Source organism: Cordyceps javanica, chromosome 1 (genome assembly GCF_051103115.1).
Source record: "Cordyceps javanica chromosome 1, complete sequence".
Lineage (NCBI taxonomy): Eukaryota > Fungi > Ascomycota > Sordariomycetes > Hypocreales > Cordycipitaceae > Cordyceps > Cordyceps javanica.
Genome location: NC_139295.1, coordinates 6,855,320 through 6,875,394, shown reverse-complemented (window position 1 = coordinate 6,875,394; position 20,075 = coordinate 6,855,320). Strand labels below are relative to the sequence as shown.

The 20,075-nt window shown below is 53.3% G+C and overlaps 3 protein-coding genes across 3 annotated transcripts; 1 reads left to right on the top strand and 2 right to left on the bottom strand.

The window, feature by feature from the left end:
- Positions 1-1,026: 1,026 nt before the first annotated feature.
- On the bottom strand, positions 1,027-4,706 carry V2A60_002091 (uncharacterized protein; the record flags this gene model as incomplete). Its single annotated transcript, XM_083253443.1, has 2 exons — positions 1,027-3,161; positions 4,649-4,706. 2 exons carry the CDS (start codon positions 4,704-4,706, stop codon positions 1,027-1,029), a joined length of 2,193 nt encoding a protein of 730 aa, XP_083109569.1.
- Positions 4,707-13,145: 8,439 nt separating this feature from the next.
- On the top strand, positions 13,146-14,366 carry V2A60_002090 (uncharacterized protein; the record flags this gene model as incomplete). The annotated part of the gene is made up of 1 exon (XM_083253442.1): positions 13,146-14,366. The coding sequence occupies one exon, from the start codon at positions 13,146-13,148 to the stop codon at positions 14,364-14,366; it is 1,221 nt and encodes a 406-aa protein (XP_083109568.1).
- Positions 14,367-16,669: 2,303 nt separating this feature from the next.
- Positions 16,670-19,324, bottom strand: V2A60_002089 (DUF3433 domain-containing protein; the record flags this gene model as incomplete). Its single annotated transcript, XM_083253441.1, has 2 exons — positions 16,670-19,164; positions 19,282-19,324. The coding sequence occupies 2 exons, from the start codon at positions 19,322-19,324 to the stop codon at positions 16,670-16,672; spliced, it is 2,538 nt and encodes an 845-aa protein (XP_083109567.1).
- Between the last annotated feature and the right edge of the window lie 751 nt (positions 19,325-20,075).

The following is a 20,075-nucleotide window of genomic DNA, read 5'->3' as shown; positions in this document are numbered from 1 at the left end:
GGATGGCCGCGGGCGGTTGCAGAGCAAGCTGGTAGGGGTAGTTCGCAGAACTCTCAATATGTCTGTATGTGAGCCTGTCTCGCTATAATGATCCGAAAACCATTGTTAATGGAACTCTGATGACTGGGGAAGAGAAACTACGACGCCAACCAGATCTCGGTGGTGGACCAGTGGTAAATAGCTTGCAGAGCTTCAACGAGAGCTACTGTGGAGCATTTTAGCGTCAGGGAACCGCCAACCACGGCGATGACATCCAAACAGCTTCGTCAGGCCAGTGCATTTCGACTGTCTCTGCATTCAATTAAGGTGCTAGCAAGTATCTTCATTACCATGTTGACATCGAAATATGCTGTCAAAGTAAACATGCTAGGAATAAATACAGCCTTGTAGCCCATCCAGAGATGGCCGAATAACAGACTCAAGCTTCGCCGTCGCTCGATATACAAAAGGCACACATAGACAGCCCGTTGAATTGTCTTGTTTGAGTAAGAGTGTGTATATATATCCTCACCCTGCTTCATTTCTTCATCAGAAGAGAGCAAGGGTAAAAAAAGTTACTAGTAAATAAATTGACAAAAATGTAACGAAAAAAAAATCAGTCGAAAAGAAAAAGCCAAGATAAAAAGCATACAATTGCAGATATGTCCAGTATGTCGTAAGAGTCGTCGTGGCGGTAGGCGATAAACACAGACCAGAGAAGCTTGACCACAGAGCTTCTGGTCAACAAGAAATTGGGAAAACCGGGCACGAAAACCATCTTGATGCAAAAAACCAACGCCAAGTGTCGAGACCAAATATGTGTACCAAGGTGGTGTGTTTGTGTGTGTGTTTGTGTGTGTGTGTGCGTATCCATGTGTGTATAGTCGTCGTCGATTAGTCGTGTTGTTGTTATGATGCATAACAAAAGAAGAGTGCGCCAAATTATAAAACAAAAGTCCTCGTCCAAAGTTTCTCTCGCTCTCTGCTGCGCTCCCCTGGTTTTTTTCTCTATCGTGAAGAAATTTGCGAAAGTAATCAATCCGACTCCTAGATTCGGCCAATCTGACTCGTACTCGCGCGGCTTCTCTCGTCTTCTTCAATCACATCGCTCAGTCGCGTGGGGTGGTGGTGTCGTTGTACCGTCTCCCATCCTGGCGCGCCGTAGCCCTCGCCCGAGTAGTCCTGTGGGTTGGAGTAAGCGCCTGTCCACTGACCGTTGTTATGGTTGCTGCCTCCAGGCGTGCCAGAGGTCGAGGGCTCGTGGCCGCCGCTGGGCGGGTTGGTGGTTGCGGGGGTCTCGTACTCTTCTGCTTCCTGCTCTGAGCCCGAGTAGGTGGATGGCGGTGCTTGGCGAGGAATCTTCTTGCCATGCACGTCAAGAATCGGCTGCCCTTGGGCGTCCAGCACGTACTCGCTCGCATGATAGTCGGCCGGCTCGTGTGGTGCCGAGGTTGTTGCACCACGGTGGCCGCTATTAGAACCTTCGGGCTGTGGGTAGTAGCCACCGGTACTGCTGGGGGCGGCTGCCGAGTGGTGTTCAGTTGGCGTGCGGCTTGCGTCGGTAGCTTGGTACGCTCCTGAGTCTTTGGGGCCTGTTTGTCTGGCTGAGTGGCTCTGCGTCATGGGCACCACCTGAACCCCGCCGACGATGGTTGGCTGACCAGATTGCAGAGAATGCGTACGATCGCGCTCCTCTTGCTCACGACGACCGAGCTCTTCCCAGGCGCGACGCGCCTCCTCTTTCGAGATGGCCAGCTCTTTGCGCATTTCTTGAAGCTGTTTCTGTGTCTTGGAGACGCCGCGTTCGTTGTCGACTGCATCGCGGATAGCGTCAGCTCGTTCTCGTCGCTCCTTTTCGAGAGCCTTTTCTAGAAGTGCATTCACTTCTTGGGCACGCTCAAGCTCTGACCGTGTTTCGAAGAACCATCGCTGAAACTTGCGTTCGGAGCTTGCTCGAAGGCGCTGCAGCTCGACGACGGCGTGGAACAGGTTGGCACCAGCTGCAGAGAGGTCGGTAACTTGACGAGCAAGTTGTTGGCTGAGGGGGTCTCTGTTCACATCGTCTTTGTTCTGTTCAAGTTTTCTGATCCAGTAGCTGGTGAGACCCTCCCAATGTGCCGACAGTGTCTCCCATCGCTCAAAAGCATGCGGGAAGGAGTTGCGCGGCTTGGCGGGCTCCGCCGCGGCCGTCGGGGGATCTGTCGGGCGGGGCTCGGACACGCGCCGTTGTTGCGCGGCCGATCCTTGAGAAAGGTATGCTTGTGAGGGCGGTTGCTGAGGCGCGGCTGCCGCTGTCGGAGGGGCTTGTGGCTGTTGTGTGTGGCTGGGAACCCTCTGATGAGCTTGGGCTCGCTCTTGGGATGCTTGGGATTGGCGTTGAGCTGCGGCTTCAGCTGCTTGCTGCTGCGCACTGTTGGCGTGCTGCCTGTCAGCAACGCCAACTGACTGTCGCTCTGCGTTTCGTCGGCGCATTTCTTCCATTTGGCGCGCTTCTTCTTCGGCACGAGCTTGTTCGACCCGTTGCTTCTCAGCAGCTTCACGCCTCGCTTCTCTCGCCGCTCGCTCCTGCATGATCATGCGGGGTCCGCGAATTCCAGACGGCGAGCTAGTGGGAACAGGAGCAGCACTCGGCCGTGGAGGAGCTGCGCTGGTGGTGGGCGGCGCAGCCCCCTTGCGGCCAGAGGGTATCGCGCCACCGCCGGCGGCCATGAGATCAGCCATGTTGGAAGATTCCTCAATGACGTCTGAGGTGAAGGGGTTGGGGTAGCGCAAAGCTTCCTCGAGTGCGTAGAGGATGGCACCGTGCGTGCGCTTGGAGATTCGTACGACAGGGTGCGCTTTGGAGGAGCCACGATGGTGGGAGGAGTATGCAGGAGGGAAGCCGTCCGGGTCAGGTTGCGTGGTCGATGCGTCGTCCACCTCCGTCAGGTTCTGCTGCGAGAGCTGGCGGTATCGGCGAGCGGCGGAGCGGCGGCGTGCCGAGCTGTGAGATGTCTCGAGGGCCGAGACGACCGACGGCGGCTGGGGCTCACTCAGTGCAGAGACGGCACTGGGAACGCGACCAATGGACGCGGCAGCACTTGGCGTTTGGCGCTCGGGTGGAGGGGACGGGGTCTGGAGTGGCGATGCCGAGTTTCGACTTTGGGGGAGCGAAGAGAGCGCAGAGACCTTGTCGGAGGTGTCTGACTGGGTGGGTTGGCGTTGCGGGGGGCGAGGCTGGGGCCGGGAAGACGATTGAATGTCGTCAGAGCCAGAACCACTCGGGCGAGGACTGCGCAAGTGTCCGGCGCCTCCTGGAGTGGGAATTGTGGACGGAGCACCACCGGCTCAGGCGAGCCGGTGATGGGAGAGAGATAGCGACGACGCAGGTTGAGCGCTGCTTTCCGATGGCGCGAGAGCGCTAAGGAGCTTGCGACAATGGCAAGGCTCGGTCAATGGATATACGAGAGCTTATCGGGGCGATGTGAAACGCCGGCAATGAGGCCCAATGAGGTTGCAAAGCAACGCAGAATGTCGTCCGGGCTTGCGAGGCTGGAATGCGGCAACGAGCGAGTGGGTGCTCGGACAGGTAGAAAAGGGAGCGAGACGGTTTGAGTGGGCGAGGTGACACAAAAGCGGAAACGGCGCGCCCGTCTAATGTGATGTTTGTGTCGCAATGGCACCAGAAGGATGGGAAAGAACAGGACGGGAGAGAGAAGAAGGCGTTTTGAGGGAGACTAGGTCTCGAGCGGTGGTTTGAGCGGCGGCCGAGGACAATGGAATCGTCATGAGGATTCCTGGGGCAGTAAGTAGGTAGGAGAGAAACGGTGCCTCCGGGGGGGAGGAGAGGAGAGGAGAGGCAAAGAGGCTAAGGTTGCAGCGGCCCGTTATCGCGGCCCAGACGCAAAAAAAAAATGGCGAGCACACAAGGAAGAGAGGGAAAAAAAGAAAAAGGTGGTGGCTAGGAAATCGAGAGACGGGAAGTGGATGAAGCCAGTGTCCGGATGGCGTTGGCCCAACTGGTGGTGAGCAAAAAATCGGGTGGCTGGTGTCTGGAGACGGGCCTTGGAGAGGGTGTGTGCTGGCTGGCTGGCTGGCTGGCTGGCTGGCTGGCGGTGCGCTGGCTGGCTGCTTGTGGTGCCCGTGGGTGGCGCCGCAACCTTAATAAGCTGCCTAACCAAGCATCACTTACGGATACCTGTACTCGTACGAAGTACTCTGGTGTCAGGTACTAACCTAGCACTCTGCCAAGGTAGCAAGGTGGCTTTCGTGCCTGCGCCACAACTTGCTTCTACCTGGTGGAAATTGCATGTTACAGACTCGAAAAGAAAAGAAAGGGAATAAGAACAGAGATTGAATAGGAACAAGAAAAGAAGAATGGGGAGAAAAAAAGAATTCTAGAAACAAGGGGAAAACAAAAAAAATCTACCGAGTACCTCTTGATCATTTCTCCTCTGGTACGTCAAAGCCCGCCAAACTACTCCGTACAGAGCATCTCTATTACCGAGTTCCACTAGGTACGGAGTACTGGCTCTGCGTTTGCACATCAACAACACATGCACACCCGCAAAGACTCTTCAACACCATGCCCTGCAACTTTGTCCACAACCACTACCACCTGCAAGAACCAATGTCTTCAAGCAAACAAAGAAGCGAAAAGATATACCAGGTGTTGAACCTCAAAGTCAACCAAACTTCTTGGCAATCAAAAGATGGCTCTGAGACAGCCCTCGCGTAGCTAGCGCCATCTTTTCTCCTCGCTCGGCACCTTATGCCGCAGTACCTTCCTTGTCTTCTTCTGCCCACCACCTCCAGCAACCTCTCCGCCTCGCAAACTACACCGCATTTCGTCTCTATCCCAACCCAAATCTTTTCACTGTTCAACGTACGGAGTAGACTCTGCGCAATCAAGCAATCAACCGGCCCAGAAAGGACGTGCGCACATGCGCGTGCCCTGCCTGCAACCACATCCGTCACGCTACAAATGCCTAACCATCTATGCCGGCACAGCAAAGGTGGCTCGTCGATAGCCATGGCCCAAAGTTACGCTGGCCGCCCACCTTTCCCGACTCTTGACGAGACCGGAAGCTCGTGTCGTCGTCGTCGGCCTCGTCGTCGTCGTCTGCAAAGAGCCTTGCTTGCCCAATTGACACCCTCGCAACCCTTCAACCCTTGTCTCGCTCGGCCCCAGACGTGGTGGAGATGATCCTTGTTGCGCGCGGGCGCCACTTGTCACGGGCTCGCGCCTCAACGCCCAGTCCAGCTATTCAGAGGAAATCAGTGATATGGAATCGAGATTTAAAACGCATGGATCAACCCTTATCGATTTGTCCTCCCCCCCCCCCTTCTTGCCGCTCTCGTACTCTATTTCTACTTACAGAGCCTTCTCCAACTTTATCCAATTTCAAACTCAGACTCAGACCATTATTGATCCTGGAGCGACAGACCTACACTTGCACTCAATTTTCCGTTTCCGTCGAAGCCGTGGGACTGGACAACTTGCGACCTTCCCAAAACAATCGGCCATACTACCCGCCTCATTTAGTGGTGCGATCACTCCCTCCTCAAGCCCACCCAAGTGCACTGTTCATCTTGGGCTGCCCTTTCGGCCGGGCCATCCCCAACATCCGACCACCACAACAACGACGGTACGTACCAATGGGCACCCATTCAGGTACAGGGCGGTTGGTTACCGGCAGTGCTGCCACCCAACCGAGGCGGCCTCCTCGCCAAGGCTAGTTTCTCTTCTTAATCCAGAATTGGTTGGGCATGGCATTGAAAACGTCAGCTTTCCCTGGGCGGAGGCCCGGATGGCTTTCTTTTTGGGCTTCGATCTCTTTAATCGCTCATCGCCGACATCTCCGCCATCCCAAAAGCAGGTTTTCAACGATCTCATAATGCCTTGCCTAAGACGGGGCCGGAGCGTTCGCAAACTCTGCTCAAGTGAGACTGTGGCCATGGCAAAAAGGAAGCAAGTAATCCGTGCCAATGTTCGACATGGACTGCGCAAACCGTAATATGTAGAACAAGGTAACAGCCATCATGCACCACACCGTAATCGGGAAGATGCTGTCCCGACACTGTGGCATCACTCCGGACATCCGATATCAGTCACTAGGCGAGGCCACGATCCCTCCATATGAAATGAAGAGGTCCCCCCATGCGCATGCTTCTACCAGTATGGACCCCCCGCGAAGAGGCATGTTCTGGCTTGATACTCTGAATCCTGCTTCGAACATGCCCCAAATATACATAAATTCGCTGCTCATTTCATTACTGAGTATCTGCGCGCCATTTGCTTTGTTACCTTTTAACCCCTGCCTATCGTTTAAACATGCATAGATGCAACTCCACTGATTGCCGAAGGAGTGCGTAGCAGTTGGACAAGATGATGCAAAGCAAGGGTACTTTGTTTCTTCCTTCTTGCTCTTCTACTTTCTGTTCTGTACGGGATACATCCCCAGATAAAACTATGTAATTAGACATACCCTGAGCTGAAAAAGGAAAAAAAGGAAAAAAAGGACAATGTCTTGCTCGTAGGTCAAGACCCCGAAACAGACCTGATCAAAGACATTGCTTCTCGCTTTCTTCTTTAGAGAGAGAGAGAAAAACAAGGAAACAGAGCCGGTGATTTTGAGAAGAAAACAAAGTTTTGAGTATGTTTCAACGTTGACAGCAATCGAGACGTCGCACTTGTGTGTGATGAGGCGCGTCAGTCATGCTCCCGAGAGACGCGTCGATGAGCGCTCGCGTACGCAAGCCAAGGTGGATTTTCTCAATTATTAGAGCTGAGAGGTGTTCCTCCACACAAGCACGATTATGGAATGCAAGCGAGCGACAACTCCGTAGAGGCCAAAAGGCCCCATCCATGGCAATGATGCGGGATTGCGGGTGGACAGGACCTCTCTCTCGTCCAGAATGCGGACACCAAATCGGGGCCTAGAGCATCCAGAAACTGACGGAGGATCGTAAGACACCCTCCCCCCTCAGGTACGATCGCAATCGAGAAACCTTGTCTTTTTTCTCTCTCTCTAACCTCTCACCTCGACGCGTGAGAGTCGCGTTGTTGAGGAATCGCTTCACCGGCTGCGGAGTAAGAAAAAGCATGTTCCTACTGGTCCCGTCCCATGCCTTGCAGGAGCGGATATACGAGACATGCAGCCTTTTTTTTTTGAGTCTGGCAGCCGAAACCCACCCACCACGCCCACGCATCGCGTTCAGGTTTTTGCTGGCAAGTAGCGCGCAGCACGAAAGAGAAAAAGGCATTGCCCTCTCACTCGGTTGTCGGGAGGTAACTTGGGAGTACGACACGGTGGGTGGCCATCGGGAATGAACAAGTCGTGATGGTGGTGGTGGCGTGTCGATTTCGACATGGAGGGTTGGGTTGCATCGGCTGTCGGCCATGATTGGCATGGCATCAAAATACCATTTCTTACACGTCTAGTGTAATGCAGAATCAGGGCAGTTTACCACCCAATCATCCTGCGCAAGGTGGCATGGTGCTCTTCATGATTACTGCTACGTGGAGTGCTTTGCCAGTCCGGAGGCGAGTCTTGATAGCGACCGGCAAGGGTCTACCAAGTACATGTCGTTCAAGAGCCAGTGGCCGTACTGTGCCAGTCGTTGCGCACCAGTAACAATGCTGAGTACTCCGTGCAAGACAGCCTATTGACAGCGTAAAGTGGAAGTAACAGGCAGGGTGACATGGAAGTATACAGTCTGTTTGGTCTCGAGAAATCTTGTCTCAATCCCTTCTAGATTGGCATCCGTCACTATAGGTCTGGCAGTGACGGGTGGATGGAGTTGTGATGAATGTCAAGTTACAGAATATGGTTCTCTACACACTCCTCTGTTACAGTTTCGCGAGCTGCCGAGGACGCCAGGCCGCTGCTACGCGACTGAGAAAGTCAGAATCGCGACCATGATGACGGCGGCCTCTACATTTGCTGGAATGTCAAACTGGGGAACATGTCGCGTTTGCCCGCCCAACTTGGTGGTGCCGGACGGGTGAATCTGCAGCGGAGAATAAAAGCAAAGAGCCCAAGACACTCTCGGTTCGCGGCGTTTTGCGGGGCCGACGACAACTAAAAATGCAGCATGTTGAGGAATGCCGAGACGGGCGTTAGCAGCATCCTTTGAACCAACCTCATGCGTTTGAGGGGCAAGATGGGCACAAACTTACATGGAGAAGAGAAAAAGTGAACCAAGCCCCAGCAGCCCTCTAGACAGGATAATCGGAATCGAATTTTGGGCCCGCGTTCCCTGAGACCCGAGAGCAACAAAGGGGTACGCGAGCAAGACCAAGTTGCGCATCGCACTCAAGTACTGTGTACAATCTCTGTGACGGCTTCCCAAAGAGACACCAGGTCCGGACTCATCTTCCAGCCCTGAACCACTCCCCGTGAGGGGGGGGAACCGGGAGTATCCATGAGACAGCCGTGGGCTCTGCTATTTCTGATGCCAGCCACGAGCGTCGAGTGACGCCGAACCCTCACGGGTCGACCCGTCCACCCACATTGAAGCGGGCGACTGCGGTGGTAAAAATGTTTGAGAGTACTCCGAATTTCTCGCATGCCAAAGGGGAGAAGGGTTTTCATTGAGATGCTGCGGCGAGGCAGCTTCTCTGTTTGGAAGCATGGAAGCGCAACATTGTCTAGAGGACGCTGAGAACCTGGTTGAAGAAGAGAAAGAAGAGAGGAGACGGGAAAAAAAAAACTTGAAATTTTGATATTGCAGTCACCAATTTGGTGGGGCGCGAGGACGGCCAAGTGGCGCCTGATGGGCGAGGCAGCCATATACTTACCCTATATCTGGGTTCAAAAACACGATTTCATGTCATTCTAATCTGTATGCGGTTTGAATTCCCCGTCGATGCTCAGAGAGGCGAATTAAACCCCAGTTTCGTTTCTTCCTTTTTTTTTTCTTTGTTAGTCTCTCTTCTTGAATGTTCAGGCTGCTTCCTCGAACTTGTCCTGCTGGTGTACCAATACCAACCATGTCTAGAGAGCCGTCAGGCTAGCACGGACAGCAATCAACAACCAGCACAACCACAGGGATTGAGCCGACAGTTCTCAACACAACGCGCGATAGAGGTTACAATAAGTCGAATTAGTGCACCGAGACACACCACCCACCTCTTTTGTACGTTGCTTTTTTACTATCAGTTGGCCGTACTTGCCTAGCGCTGCCAAAAATCATCCTGCGAAACGGGCGCACGTTCATCATTGTCAACTTGTCTTGGAGGCCATCGTATCGGATTCGGCAATATGCAAGGGGAGAAATCAGCATAAACCCCGATATAACTACAGAACTGCATATGCAGCGCACGGCCGTGCCCCAGAGCTGCAAGCGCTTTGTTGCGAGGACATGCTCTGTTAGGCGCTGGTGCATCGACACTAGCTCGCTGTCTGTGATATGCCACACCGGTTGGCAAAAGAAAAGAAGAAGAAGAAGAAGAGAGAAATAACCCCCCCCCTCCCAAAGAGCAAAGACACTACCACAGTAGATCGACACTGCGCATCGCTTGGATACTGATTCGATTATTCTACTCCGTACCCATATCTGGTCTGCTGCAACATGGGACGACCATGGGACGACAGCACGACAACTCGCACCGCCGCCACGGCACGGCTGCCCAACTCAACGACTCTCAGCATGCGAGCAACAGCCCGACAAGTGCTTTGGGAACCTAGTCTCGGCCCGGGTACCAAGCAGAACGCTGATTCTCTGCCCAAAATGGAAGACGCTCACACCGGAGAATCAATGCATGCGCGAAACGGATCACAGTTCCCGACGCCACCTACTCACTGATCAGGATCGGAGACTGTGTCTTGACGCACCCCTGCGTCAGAACTACATCCGAAACAACCGTCCATACGCCGTGGAAAGAGACAAGAAGAGAAAGGCCGCTAAAGGGCTGATTTTTTTCCCAAAGGAAAAATATGAGAAATGGAGCCCCTCTGATTTTCACCGAGAGTCAACCACCACCTTTCTTGCTTTTCATGGTGTGGCCCGGAGAGCTGGTGCGGTGCCAGGACCACCTCTCTGAGACCTGGGGGAGCATGTGCTCGCTCAGAGACAAGCTTTGAATTGGGCTCAGTTGATGACGCACTACCCACGGGAAAGTCTGGCATTGGTCACACTAGGCCTGACGGGACGAACCAGTTACCCCTTCGTCTCGCGTTGTTTGTTATTTCTGCATGCTTGAAAGTGGTGGCCATGTTTTCCACAAGCATGGCGATTCCCTGTACAGAGGGTCGATGAGCGACACCAACTCTACCGGCAGAGAGAAATCGTGACTGGGCGGCAGCTAGCATGGTTTACATTGAAATGGATTTCCATCGACATGCTCCTTCGGGGTCCCGTACGACTGCCGCAACAACTCTCCAGAGATCGGCGCGCGATGCATCTCGGAGGGGGGTGTGTACGTAAATGGAAGGAAGCAGCACTTGCGTCCGATTCGCTGTCCCAGATGCCACACAGTCCAGTCCAGGCAGACCACGCAGGATGGCAGGGTCGAGTGCAGGTTTTGGGGTGAAACTGCCAGTGGTTGAAACTCGAGCGATGAAAAGGGCAACGAAACAGCGAAAAGAGAAGGGGGAAATACCTCTGCTACGCGAAAATGCGTGGTGCGCGTTCGTATAGGCTGGCTGAGCCCCCATCTTCAAACCCACTCGAGCCAAGGCATGTAGTTGCGGACAGTCGGGGCGAAAGAGGGAAACGCAGCTGGTTGTTAGTTGCCATGTATGCCACGTCGTGCTTGTTGGCGCACAAGAGAACCAGAAACAGAGGGCACTGCTACTTACACTCCCACACACATTACTCTGTGAGACACGGGTGCAAAAAACTTGCCACTCTGCCACTGTATACCAGCACCATGGGCGAGATTCTTGAGAAAGGGCCAATGGTGACTTGAGACCGTGGGTCCCGAGCAAGTTGGCGTGGGATGATTTATCACTTTGAGTACTCGACCATCATCGTTTCCTATGCCCTCTTTTTTTTTCTTTTAGTTGCGATAGGAAATCAAGAGTCGCCAAGGCTCGGAAAGTATGAGAGCAATTCCCTGCGTCTACGCTGACAACGTAGTAGTTGCCAATTCTAGATTCCGGGCCTGTGGGCAATTTCGCAGTTCTTGTAAGTCGAAGGGGGGCATATATATGAGCGCCCTTTGGCCAATAGTGGCACACGCAAACAAGAAGAAAAGAGCTGAGAAGGGTAAAAAAAAAAGGAGGATAAATGCAACGATACAACCAAACTACCGTTTCTTTTCCCTCCCTTGCGTCGAACCGACACGCCGCAACTTGCAACTTGCGCACCACCCGTTTGGTCCAACCAGTAACTAGTGCACAACGCCAACAGGGAGAAGAATTGTTTAGGGATAAACAAATGTCCAACTAGGAGAGAGAGAGAAGAAAAAAAATAAAGGGCGTCTGCATGCATGTTTAAATCTTGTGCCCAGCTTTTGATTTTCACTGTTATTTTCATTTTTTTTTTTTGGGTTGCTCGCCCTGCAGTTAGCAAGCGCCTCATCCCCGCCTGCATACTTTGCTTTTTCAGGTCGCCCTGCATTTTGCTTTTTCGTCTTGTCCCGACAATGTGGCACTCTTTTAGCCCCATGACTTTTGAACCTTTTTTTTTCTTATTTTTTTTCCCGATACTCATCAGTCCTCCTCCTCCTCCTTCTTCTTGCCCACCAAGACTGTTTGTGCCGAGGCATTCCCACTCTTTTATCCTGCTGTACCCTCTCTGGAACGGCGCGCTGGCGGCGTCGCCGTTGCCCTTGCGATCCCGTCCGCCGACGCAAAGCTTCTTGACAAGCCAAAAAGGGGGCGCGGGTTACCAAGCCTCGTCCTCCTCCTCAAAGCCCCCCCCCTCCCCTTATTGTACACGAGTCAACAAAAGTCCGTTCAATTTCTTATCGGAAATGATATGGTCAAGGAACATCCAAAAAGGGAGCATAAAAATGGACAATTATGAACGAATAAAGGCAATAAAACAAGGCCCTGGTCCGCCGTTGTCATGCGCGCCGAGTTCCTCCCAAAGGCGCAGGCTCGCATCCATGCACATGAACTTGGAAACTGGTTTTTCTGGCTCTCTGGTTTTCGGCCTTTGACTCTCTAGAATGTGCCTTGCATCGTCTATTTTGTCATGCACCTCACCTGTTTCTCTGGCCCCTCCCCCAGCCATTGCCACTCTTCATGATGTCGTCGTCGTCGTATTTTGTCATGACTAATAGCTCTAGCAAGTATGGATAGCAGCCTATAGTCACGATGGCGCGCGCCGCTCGACGAGTAAGTGGTGGCGAAAGAGAGAGAGAGAGTGAAAGCCACCGGGCTGGGCAGAATACCAGTCTCATGCGAGTCTTTTCTCTCACAGATCGATGTTCATAAACCATTACCTAGTCGAGCGCGTGGTGGTGATCAGCGGCCGCACCATCAGGACCACCAGCACCACCACCGAACGACTTACAAGAACCTCCCTTCTTAGGTTGCAACATTGCTTCCGCGGCCGGTCCAACCAGTGCAAATCAGAGCCATCACCCATAAGTCTACCTGCTAGTTGGTCGTAGTTACCCATCATGTACTGACCCAAGTCCCTGCTCCAGAGGAACTGGATAGGAACGGGGCGCAGTACGGACAGCAGCTGGACTCTGCCACCCACCATCCACCATCCTCCATCCTGACCGACGCAGGAATGCCATATGTCTCTTCCCAAGGGGGTGGGAATGCGATGGGTCGTTTCTCTCAGCTCACGCCTCACCCCCACAGCCTCCCGTGTTGCCGTATGTGCGTATGCGCCCCACGAGCAAGTGTCTTATATGTAGGGTTCCTCTCAGGCTCTTCTTGTTTTTCCTTCAACTTGGGACGGTTTGTGGTATTCCCAGAGACACCTTATTTTCTTTTACTTTTTTTTATATCATCCCCTCTACATCCATGCCAGCACGTCCTTTTCTCGCAATCGTTACTTCATCTGCGTTTCCCATGCTGCTCACCCCGGCCCCTTCTCTGCACTATGAGAGCTCGCCTTTAGCTTTCAACTTATAGGTATAAACTACATCTAGAAAAACTACACGCTGCCCACCACCACCACCAACAACAACAACAACAACAACAGTCTCTTTCGCCTTGTTGTGTGGAAACTCACAACCATTCCAAACAACGATGCGGATAATGGACCGCCGCAGCAAAATGGCCGAGATCAAGCTCGTGTCGAAATTCTACCCCGTGGCCAACTATTCCTACCCCTCGCCCTTGAGCCCGACGAACCCCAGCTCCAAATTTGTCGACAGGTCCTCGGTGGGCTCCGAGGCCTCTGCGCCTGGCCTCGTCGATGACAGAACCGACTCCGAGGTATCGCAGGAGGACGACTACCAGTTGCAGTGCTCCAACACCACCGGGTTGTGGGACAGCTTCTGGCAGGCGGGAGGCGAGTGGCGCCTCGAAGACGCACCGCTCAAGCAGCCGCTCCGCTCTGTCAAGCAGCAGTGCCCGGCCTCACTTTCCAGCCGTGCACCCAAGCGCTGCCCACCACCAGCCGAGACTGACGGTGCTTCATGGCCTCTTCCCGATCCGGCAACCAGCAGCAGCACCCGGAAGCACATTGCGACCTACTCGGCCTTTCCCAGTCTCAAGCCAACCCCACGAGCATCAAGCCTCGTGCCCGCAGCACCCCTGTCCCCGAGGCCGTCCACCGCAAACAACACGGCGGCCGGCAGCAGCGTCGTCCTCGGCCCTCCGCCGCGACCTCGACGCCCCGAGGCCCTCCTCTCCCCATGCATACGGCAGCCGAGCCAGGCACTCGCGGCCCGGACCTCGACGGTGCCCGCCATACCACCCCGCACGGACAGCCGCCGCCCCAAGACCTCGGCCGGAACTACGCACTGTGCCCAGCCGCCGCCACCACCGTCGTCGTCCGGGATGGGCGGCCACCACTCCCGGAGCCGCAGCAACATCCTCAGCATCCACAGCGGCGCCGCTTCGCGCTCGTCGGAAGACCTGACTCGGGTCGACGACAACACGCGCCAAGCCTCCCACGGACCGCGTCACTACAAGTCCGCCACCTACCTCGGCGCCGCTCGTCACCAGCAACGCCAGCTGCAACTGCAGCTGCAACTGCAAGAGCAGCAACAGCAACAGCAACAACAAGCAGAACCCCATTCCGTGTTCGAAGACGACTCGGATTGCGAGGAGCCGGCGGGCATCTCCTTTTTCCGGTTCCACAAGCGCTCCAGCAGCGACAAGAGCTGCAAAGGCTCCGCCGCCGGGACGCAGGGCGACTCGGCGGTCCCGCGCAAGGGCCGCGATCGCGCAGACACCGTCCCCGCCTCCCCGGCGACAAAACGGCCCTCCTCGGAGCGGGAGCGCAAAGTAGACGTGTTTGGACGTATGCTAGGCCGCCGCAGCCGATGAAGAGTTGAAACAAAAACGGGAAAATTCCAGGATATTGCACCTTTTTTTTTCCCCCCAACGTCAAAAACTTTCCTTTTGAAAAATGTATTACCACACGGGCAAACCAAACCGAAAACAGCCGGTAACAACAGCAACTATGATCAAACCACCAGCATGTGGACTTTTTCTTTTTTTTCCTTATTTTTTTTAACGACATTCATTTCTTAACGATTGTGAGAACTCGGGCATTTCTAGGCGAACTTTTCTTTTTCTCCCTTTTCCTTCTCTTTTTTTTTCTGGTCTTTGCGGCGTTTTGGAGTTGGCGGTTTTGAGTGTTTTATGATGATGAAAAAAATTACGACTTGAACTTTGTTTCTAGTGGACTACAATCTCTTGAGATTTTTCTTACTGTTGAGGAAACGTGTATTACGCTCACTGAAGCTACGACATGAATATGAATTTTCTGTTTTTTACAACACCGTCATTTTTTTCTTCTTTTTTTTGGGTGATGAAGCTCACATGGCTAGATCAGCATGAGGAGGTTACTTGTCAGTGGTCGGCCCGCTGCGCCCGCATTTTCTTGGTAAAAGAAAAGTAGAGCAAATCAGAATCAAAACATCTAAACTCCAGAAAAACAAATGCTACAAGTTGATGGAGGTAGCCAAGTCAAATCATGATGAGCTCACTGCGAGCCAAGGATGGCGGGCAGCATTCCAGTTCATGTTGTGGTCCCTACGACGACCGACGGGGTGTGGCAGCTTCGGAGGGGGGGGGAGTGTGTGTCTGCGGAGGTGGTTGGAACGAGAAAAGTAGACAGCTCATCCCAAGTATCTCGTTGGAGGATTTCAGGGAAAAATACAACAAAAGTATCCGCGCTTCTCCACGGAGAAAAAAAACAAGGGATCAATCATATCGACCCTTCACTCGATAACATGACTCTTTCGGCCCTTTTTCCATCTGTCACCTACTCGTTTCCCTGGGATATCAGCGAGTCGTATATATGAGGGAGGCTCCGCCTGATGGGGACATTTTCGAGAATTGATTTCGCTTCGAATTCGTCGTCGTGTTCAAGGCACTCTTCGTTTTTTTTTTTTTTTTTTTTTTTTTTGGGTCTCTGGCGCGCGTAGTGACGGCCCATGATAATACGGAGCAACAGTGACATCTCTCCCGTCAAATCTCTCCGTAGCAGGCTTCTCCATGTCATCCCATTGCTAGATATCGCAAGATCTTGTATCCGAGGGCGGAAGCAAACTAGAAAAACCAACAACAAAAAAAGACTCGACTACTGACCATGAAATTTCGGCAGTTCTCATCAGGCGTGCCCCCGCACGCTGGCAGGCATGCATTGCATGGTGGTGGCGCGCGCGGCGCGCCTTCAGAACCCGTCAAAATGTGGCCTGCGCCAGAAAGAAAGAACAAAAAATAATAATAAGAAAACCAAAGAAAAAAACCACCCAAAGGGACCTCGCCGGCCACGTCCGCACACGATGCGACCACCACCTATATGCGACTGACAGCTGCCATGCGTGTCTCAGATGGAATGATGTCGTTCCTCAGCAGAGCCGGCCTTGATCTGAGTGCCTCTGTCTCTCCCCACCAGTGACGGGCGACACATGCACATTCCAGTCGCTCCTCGTATGCCATTTGACGTTGTCACCGTGACGGGTTTCGACTCCCGCCAAACTGGCATCGTTCGCACAAAATGTCCACACGAGCAAAGAAAAAATAAAATAACAAACGAAGAAAAAATGGCCGAAGTGGGTACAATCAAGTTCGTTCAATCGTAAAATTGTAATTCGAAAAAAGAGAAAAGGCAAGTAGCATATTCAATTGAGCCTAGGCCATCAACACCCTGCGTGGTTGACTGGTGGTCTGGGCAGAATGCAAATGCCAATCCAAGCCCCAGAAAACTCCGTCTATCCTGCAAATTTGACCCGTCAAGTATAATCAACACCGTAAAGGAAAAAAAAAAAACTCCAAAATTGTACAAAACATTTTCAAAAGAAAAAACCCACTTCACCCAAAAAGACTCCCAACCATATCAAAATATGTACCAACCTCTTGCTAAATCACCACGCTCAACTCTCTTCATATAAAACGTGTACAAGACCATCCAGTCATAACAATAATCTAGTCATCATCGCCATCCAACTCTTTTGTCGTCAGAGCCCATAAGCTTACAAGCCGTGCAAGCTGATCGGTTGTATATACATTTCATCGTCATCGTGGAACAGCATTTCGTCGTGGTGGCGGATATTTGTTCTCATGTACATTATTTGTACTCGTGTCAAGTCGTTCTTACCTCAAAAAGAATCCCATGTCAATCATACCATGGCTTCAACAATTCGTACCCTTGGCTTCCCAGTGTAGCGCTGCATGCGCCTGACGCTAACACGATGCTCGTCACGGCCTGCTACCACGCCGTAAAACCACACCGTTTCCTCCCGAGGATCCCGGCCGATACCGAGCCGTCCTTCCAGGTCCTGGCGGGATCGGACGGAGCGGAAAGCGCTGTCCTGCGTGAGCTCCTTGGCGGAACACAAACTCATAATGGCGGCAATCGACGTCACCGGGCGGGGCAGCTCAAACTGGGCGCGGCGGGGAATCGCCAGACACAAACAGCCCACGTAGAGGATGAGGAATGCCACCAACACACCAAACACTGGCATGCTGGGATACATCCTAACCTGCCCGTCCTCCCGTGCGAGCGCCATGAAGACCCCGCCGCCAAGCACCGGGATTGCCGCAAATGCTTGTGCCATGATGGACAGGAGCGCGACTCGCCAATGACCATTGCGGGCCGCCCTCCACGTCGCCTGCAGGGGGAGGCACGCAGCGTAGTCGGCCATTATAGACTTTGACGCGATCGCGCCGTCCAGCTGGCCCAACTCGGCCCACGGCTGGAGACGTCTGAATGCCATTTCGATCGGCTGGAAAAGCATCCAGAATAACATCCCGACCAATGAGGGCAGAAAAGCGTATAAAAAGTTGGCTGCTGAAAAGGCATTGTTACCCGGCCTCGCAGCCAAGAGCGGGCGAAAGCCGTCGTCGATCCGGGATTGCGGTAGAAATGACGCAACCAGCAGACCAACCAACAGAAGAGTGCAGAAGGTCGTGTACATGATGAGTGGCAGAGATCGTATACAATAAGGAAGATATCGTTCATAGACACGACGCCAGTTTCCTGGCGCTGCAGTTGCTTCCGAGTCCATAGATACCTTTGGGGCGCTTTCTCGACGCATCCCTGCGACTAACTTGGCATCGTTGCCTCTTGCGCCTACAGCGCCGATCGAGTACCAGATGCCACCCGAAATCATATCGCTAGATCTCCAGTATCCCAATCTGTCAAACCATCTATCCCGAAGGTCCGTCTGGAAGTAGTCTCGCGAGCCAGTCAGGTTCTGCGGGTCAAAGCTGGAGATGGCATTGCTGCGGTTGAGAAGTGGCAGTAGATCTCCAATCGACCGAACATCCCATGAAAACCCCGTCCACTTTCCAAACCAAAACACCATGACAAGCGCCGTAGACAGAATCAAGAGACTGTACAACGCTACAAGCGTCCAAATGACGATGGGCACCGGGGCCCAAACCCACTTTTCGCTCTGGTAAATACAGGTAAAGGATGCGCTCAGCAGTGGGACAGTGAATAGTGCAAGCCACGTTGCAATATCAAACAGCATTATTTGCCAGGGGCCGACGAGCTGGGGGTAAAGCAATGACTCGGGGTACATGTTCGCGAACAACGCGAGGTATCTGTGCTGGGGATCCTCGTCGGCGAGGGAAACAAATGGCAGAACGCGCAAAGAGGTATTGACGATGCTCTGAGCATAGACGAGAATGACTGCGCCCAGAAGCTGAGGAAGAATTCGAAAAACAAAAAACTGCGCCGTATATATACTTCCAGGGTACGGCGTTAACCCATGTTGGCGAGTAGAATATTGTACACAAAATATCAACGCTGCCATCATGCATAAGCATAAGGTCATCAAAATCATCATCGAGAATGGCCGCAAAATTGACGGCTTATATGTGAGGGGTGGGTAGGTGCGACCATGAGGGTCGAGGCTTTGTCGCATGTCGTCGGTGACAGCAACCCAGTGGGCGTTTGAAGGGTCCTTGATACCCCAAGTGTCTGCGATGGGAATAGAGACAGCAGGGGAATCATCCACGTTGGGCGCCGGAACGGACCCCGGCAAAGAAGTTTCTGGGCGTGGGGAAGTCCGTCGTAGAGGAGCGTCATCGTGTGTGTAAGAGGGCTCTGGAGCAGGGGCCGACTGGTGACGAGACGGAGCTTCGCCAACAGTGTTGGTGCGGCGTAAATGATTGAAATAAGCCGAGGCAGATTGCGGCGAATAGTGAGGTTGTGACTGAGAGCCACTGCTGCGGTCCCGGGTCAAGGCCGACAAGGCGTACTGAATGTATGGTGTGTCGTCCACTCCGGGCGTCACCTTGCCAGCGGCGAGTGCCAATTCATCTTTGAGCCCGGACATGGGCGCTGGCCCTCCCATGGCGGCAAACATTGGCAGCTGAGGTTCGTCAAATCTCACACGCGGCGAGGTCCTTTCTGGCTGCGTTGCACGACGGGAGAGAAGACGTGTGAAGATCTGACTTCGGTCGGGGCCGTATAAATCGGGAGAAGACGCCACAGATGAGGATGGTGGAATGTTGCGACGACCCAGAGTCGGTTGCGGCGATAAGGAGTGCGGAGAAGTTGCGCTGGGAGAATTATGAGCTTGATTTAAGTGATCACGCATAGTCGAGTCAGAGTCGCGGCCAAAGTCGCTCAAGTTGTCGTCGACCACCTGCGACGACCAAGGACCTAAGATGCAGCAACAGTCAGCATCCAGCTGCCTCCTTGGGCGGGCAATGAAGGACAAAAAAACACAAGCTTCCCCCCCGAAAAATATGAGTGCTCAAAATGAAAGAGTTTACGTACGAGGAGCTGCAACGTTGTCAGCAGAATTGTTGAAGATGTTCATGGCGAGAGAAGCGCATTCCACTGCAGGCACGCCTCCACTTGGACAGACGAACCAATTACTGGCAAAGAATGAGATGCAGGAAGAGCATACATGATGTGACAACGCATGCAGCGCGGCCTGACTGGTCTATGAACAATTTTTTTTTAAACACGAGGCTGGGTCGCTGGACACGGAGACTGCTTCCTTGCTTGTGGCCTGACGAGATGGCTGGAAGTGTTGAAGCCAGCCACCAGGCGGCCCCACCCCGAGGTCCGGGGATCTCAGGCGGATCTGACAAGGGGGAAGGGAAGAGTGGATTCGAAGAAACGGTCTTGCGCGGCGGATAAAAATAGAGGCGGTTGACTCACACTTGGAAATCGTCGCGATATATGAGGGCTCGCAAGAGATGAGGAGGGGAAAGTAAGTATCATGAAAGATACAAACGGGGAATTAGTCTTTTTTTCTTTGTTGGCGGCGGTGTTGGGCATTTACTATGTGCCGGCCGCGAGGCGGTCAGGCTCCGTCGTTTGCCAACTGGCAAGGCTAGGCAGTTGCACGCGAGTCCCGATTGGACGAAAACTTGGTGGCGGGTGCCGCCCGAGGCTTAGCTCATCACCCTGGTGGCTGGTGGTTGGGACCGTGTTAGAAGCGGCAGGGCTACCCTGTTTGGTTTGGAAAAAAGAAAAAAAAATCCAGCTCCAGGAAAAGAGAAGGAGAGAAGACATTATATTAATATAGAGGCTGGTCCCGTATGATTTTTTTTTTGTTCGGC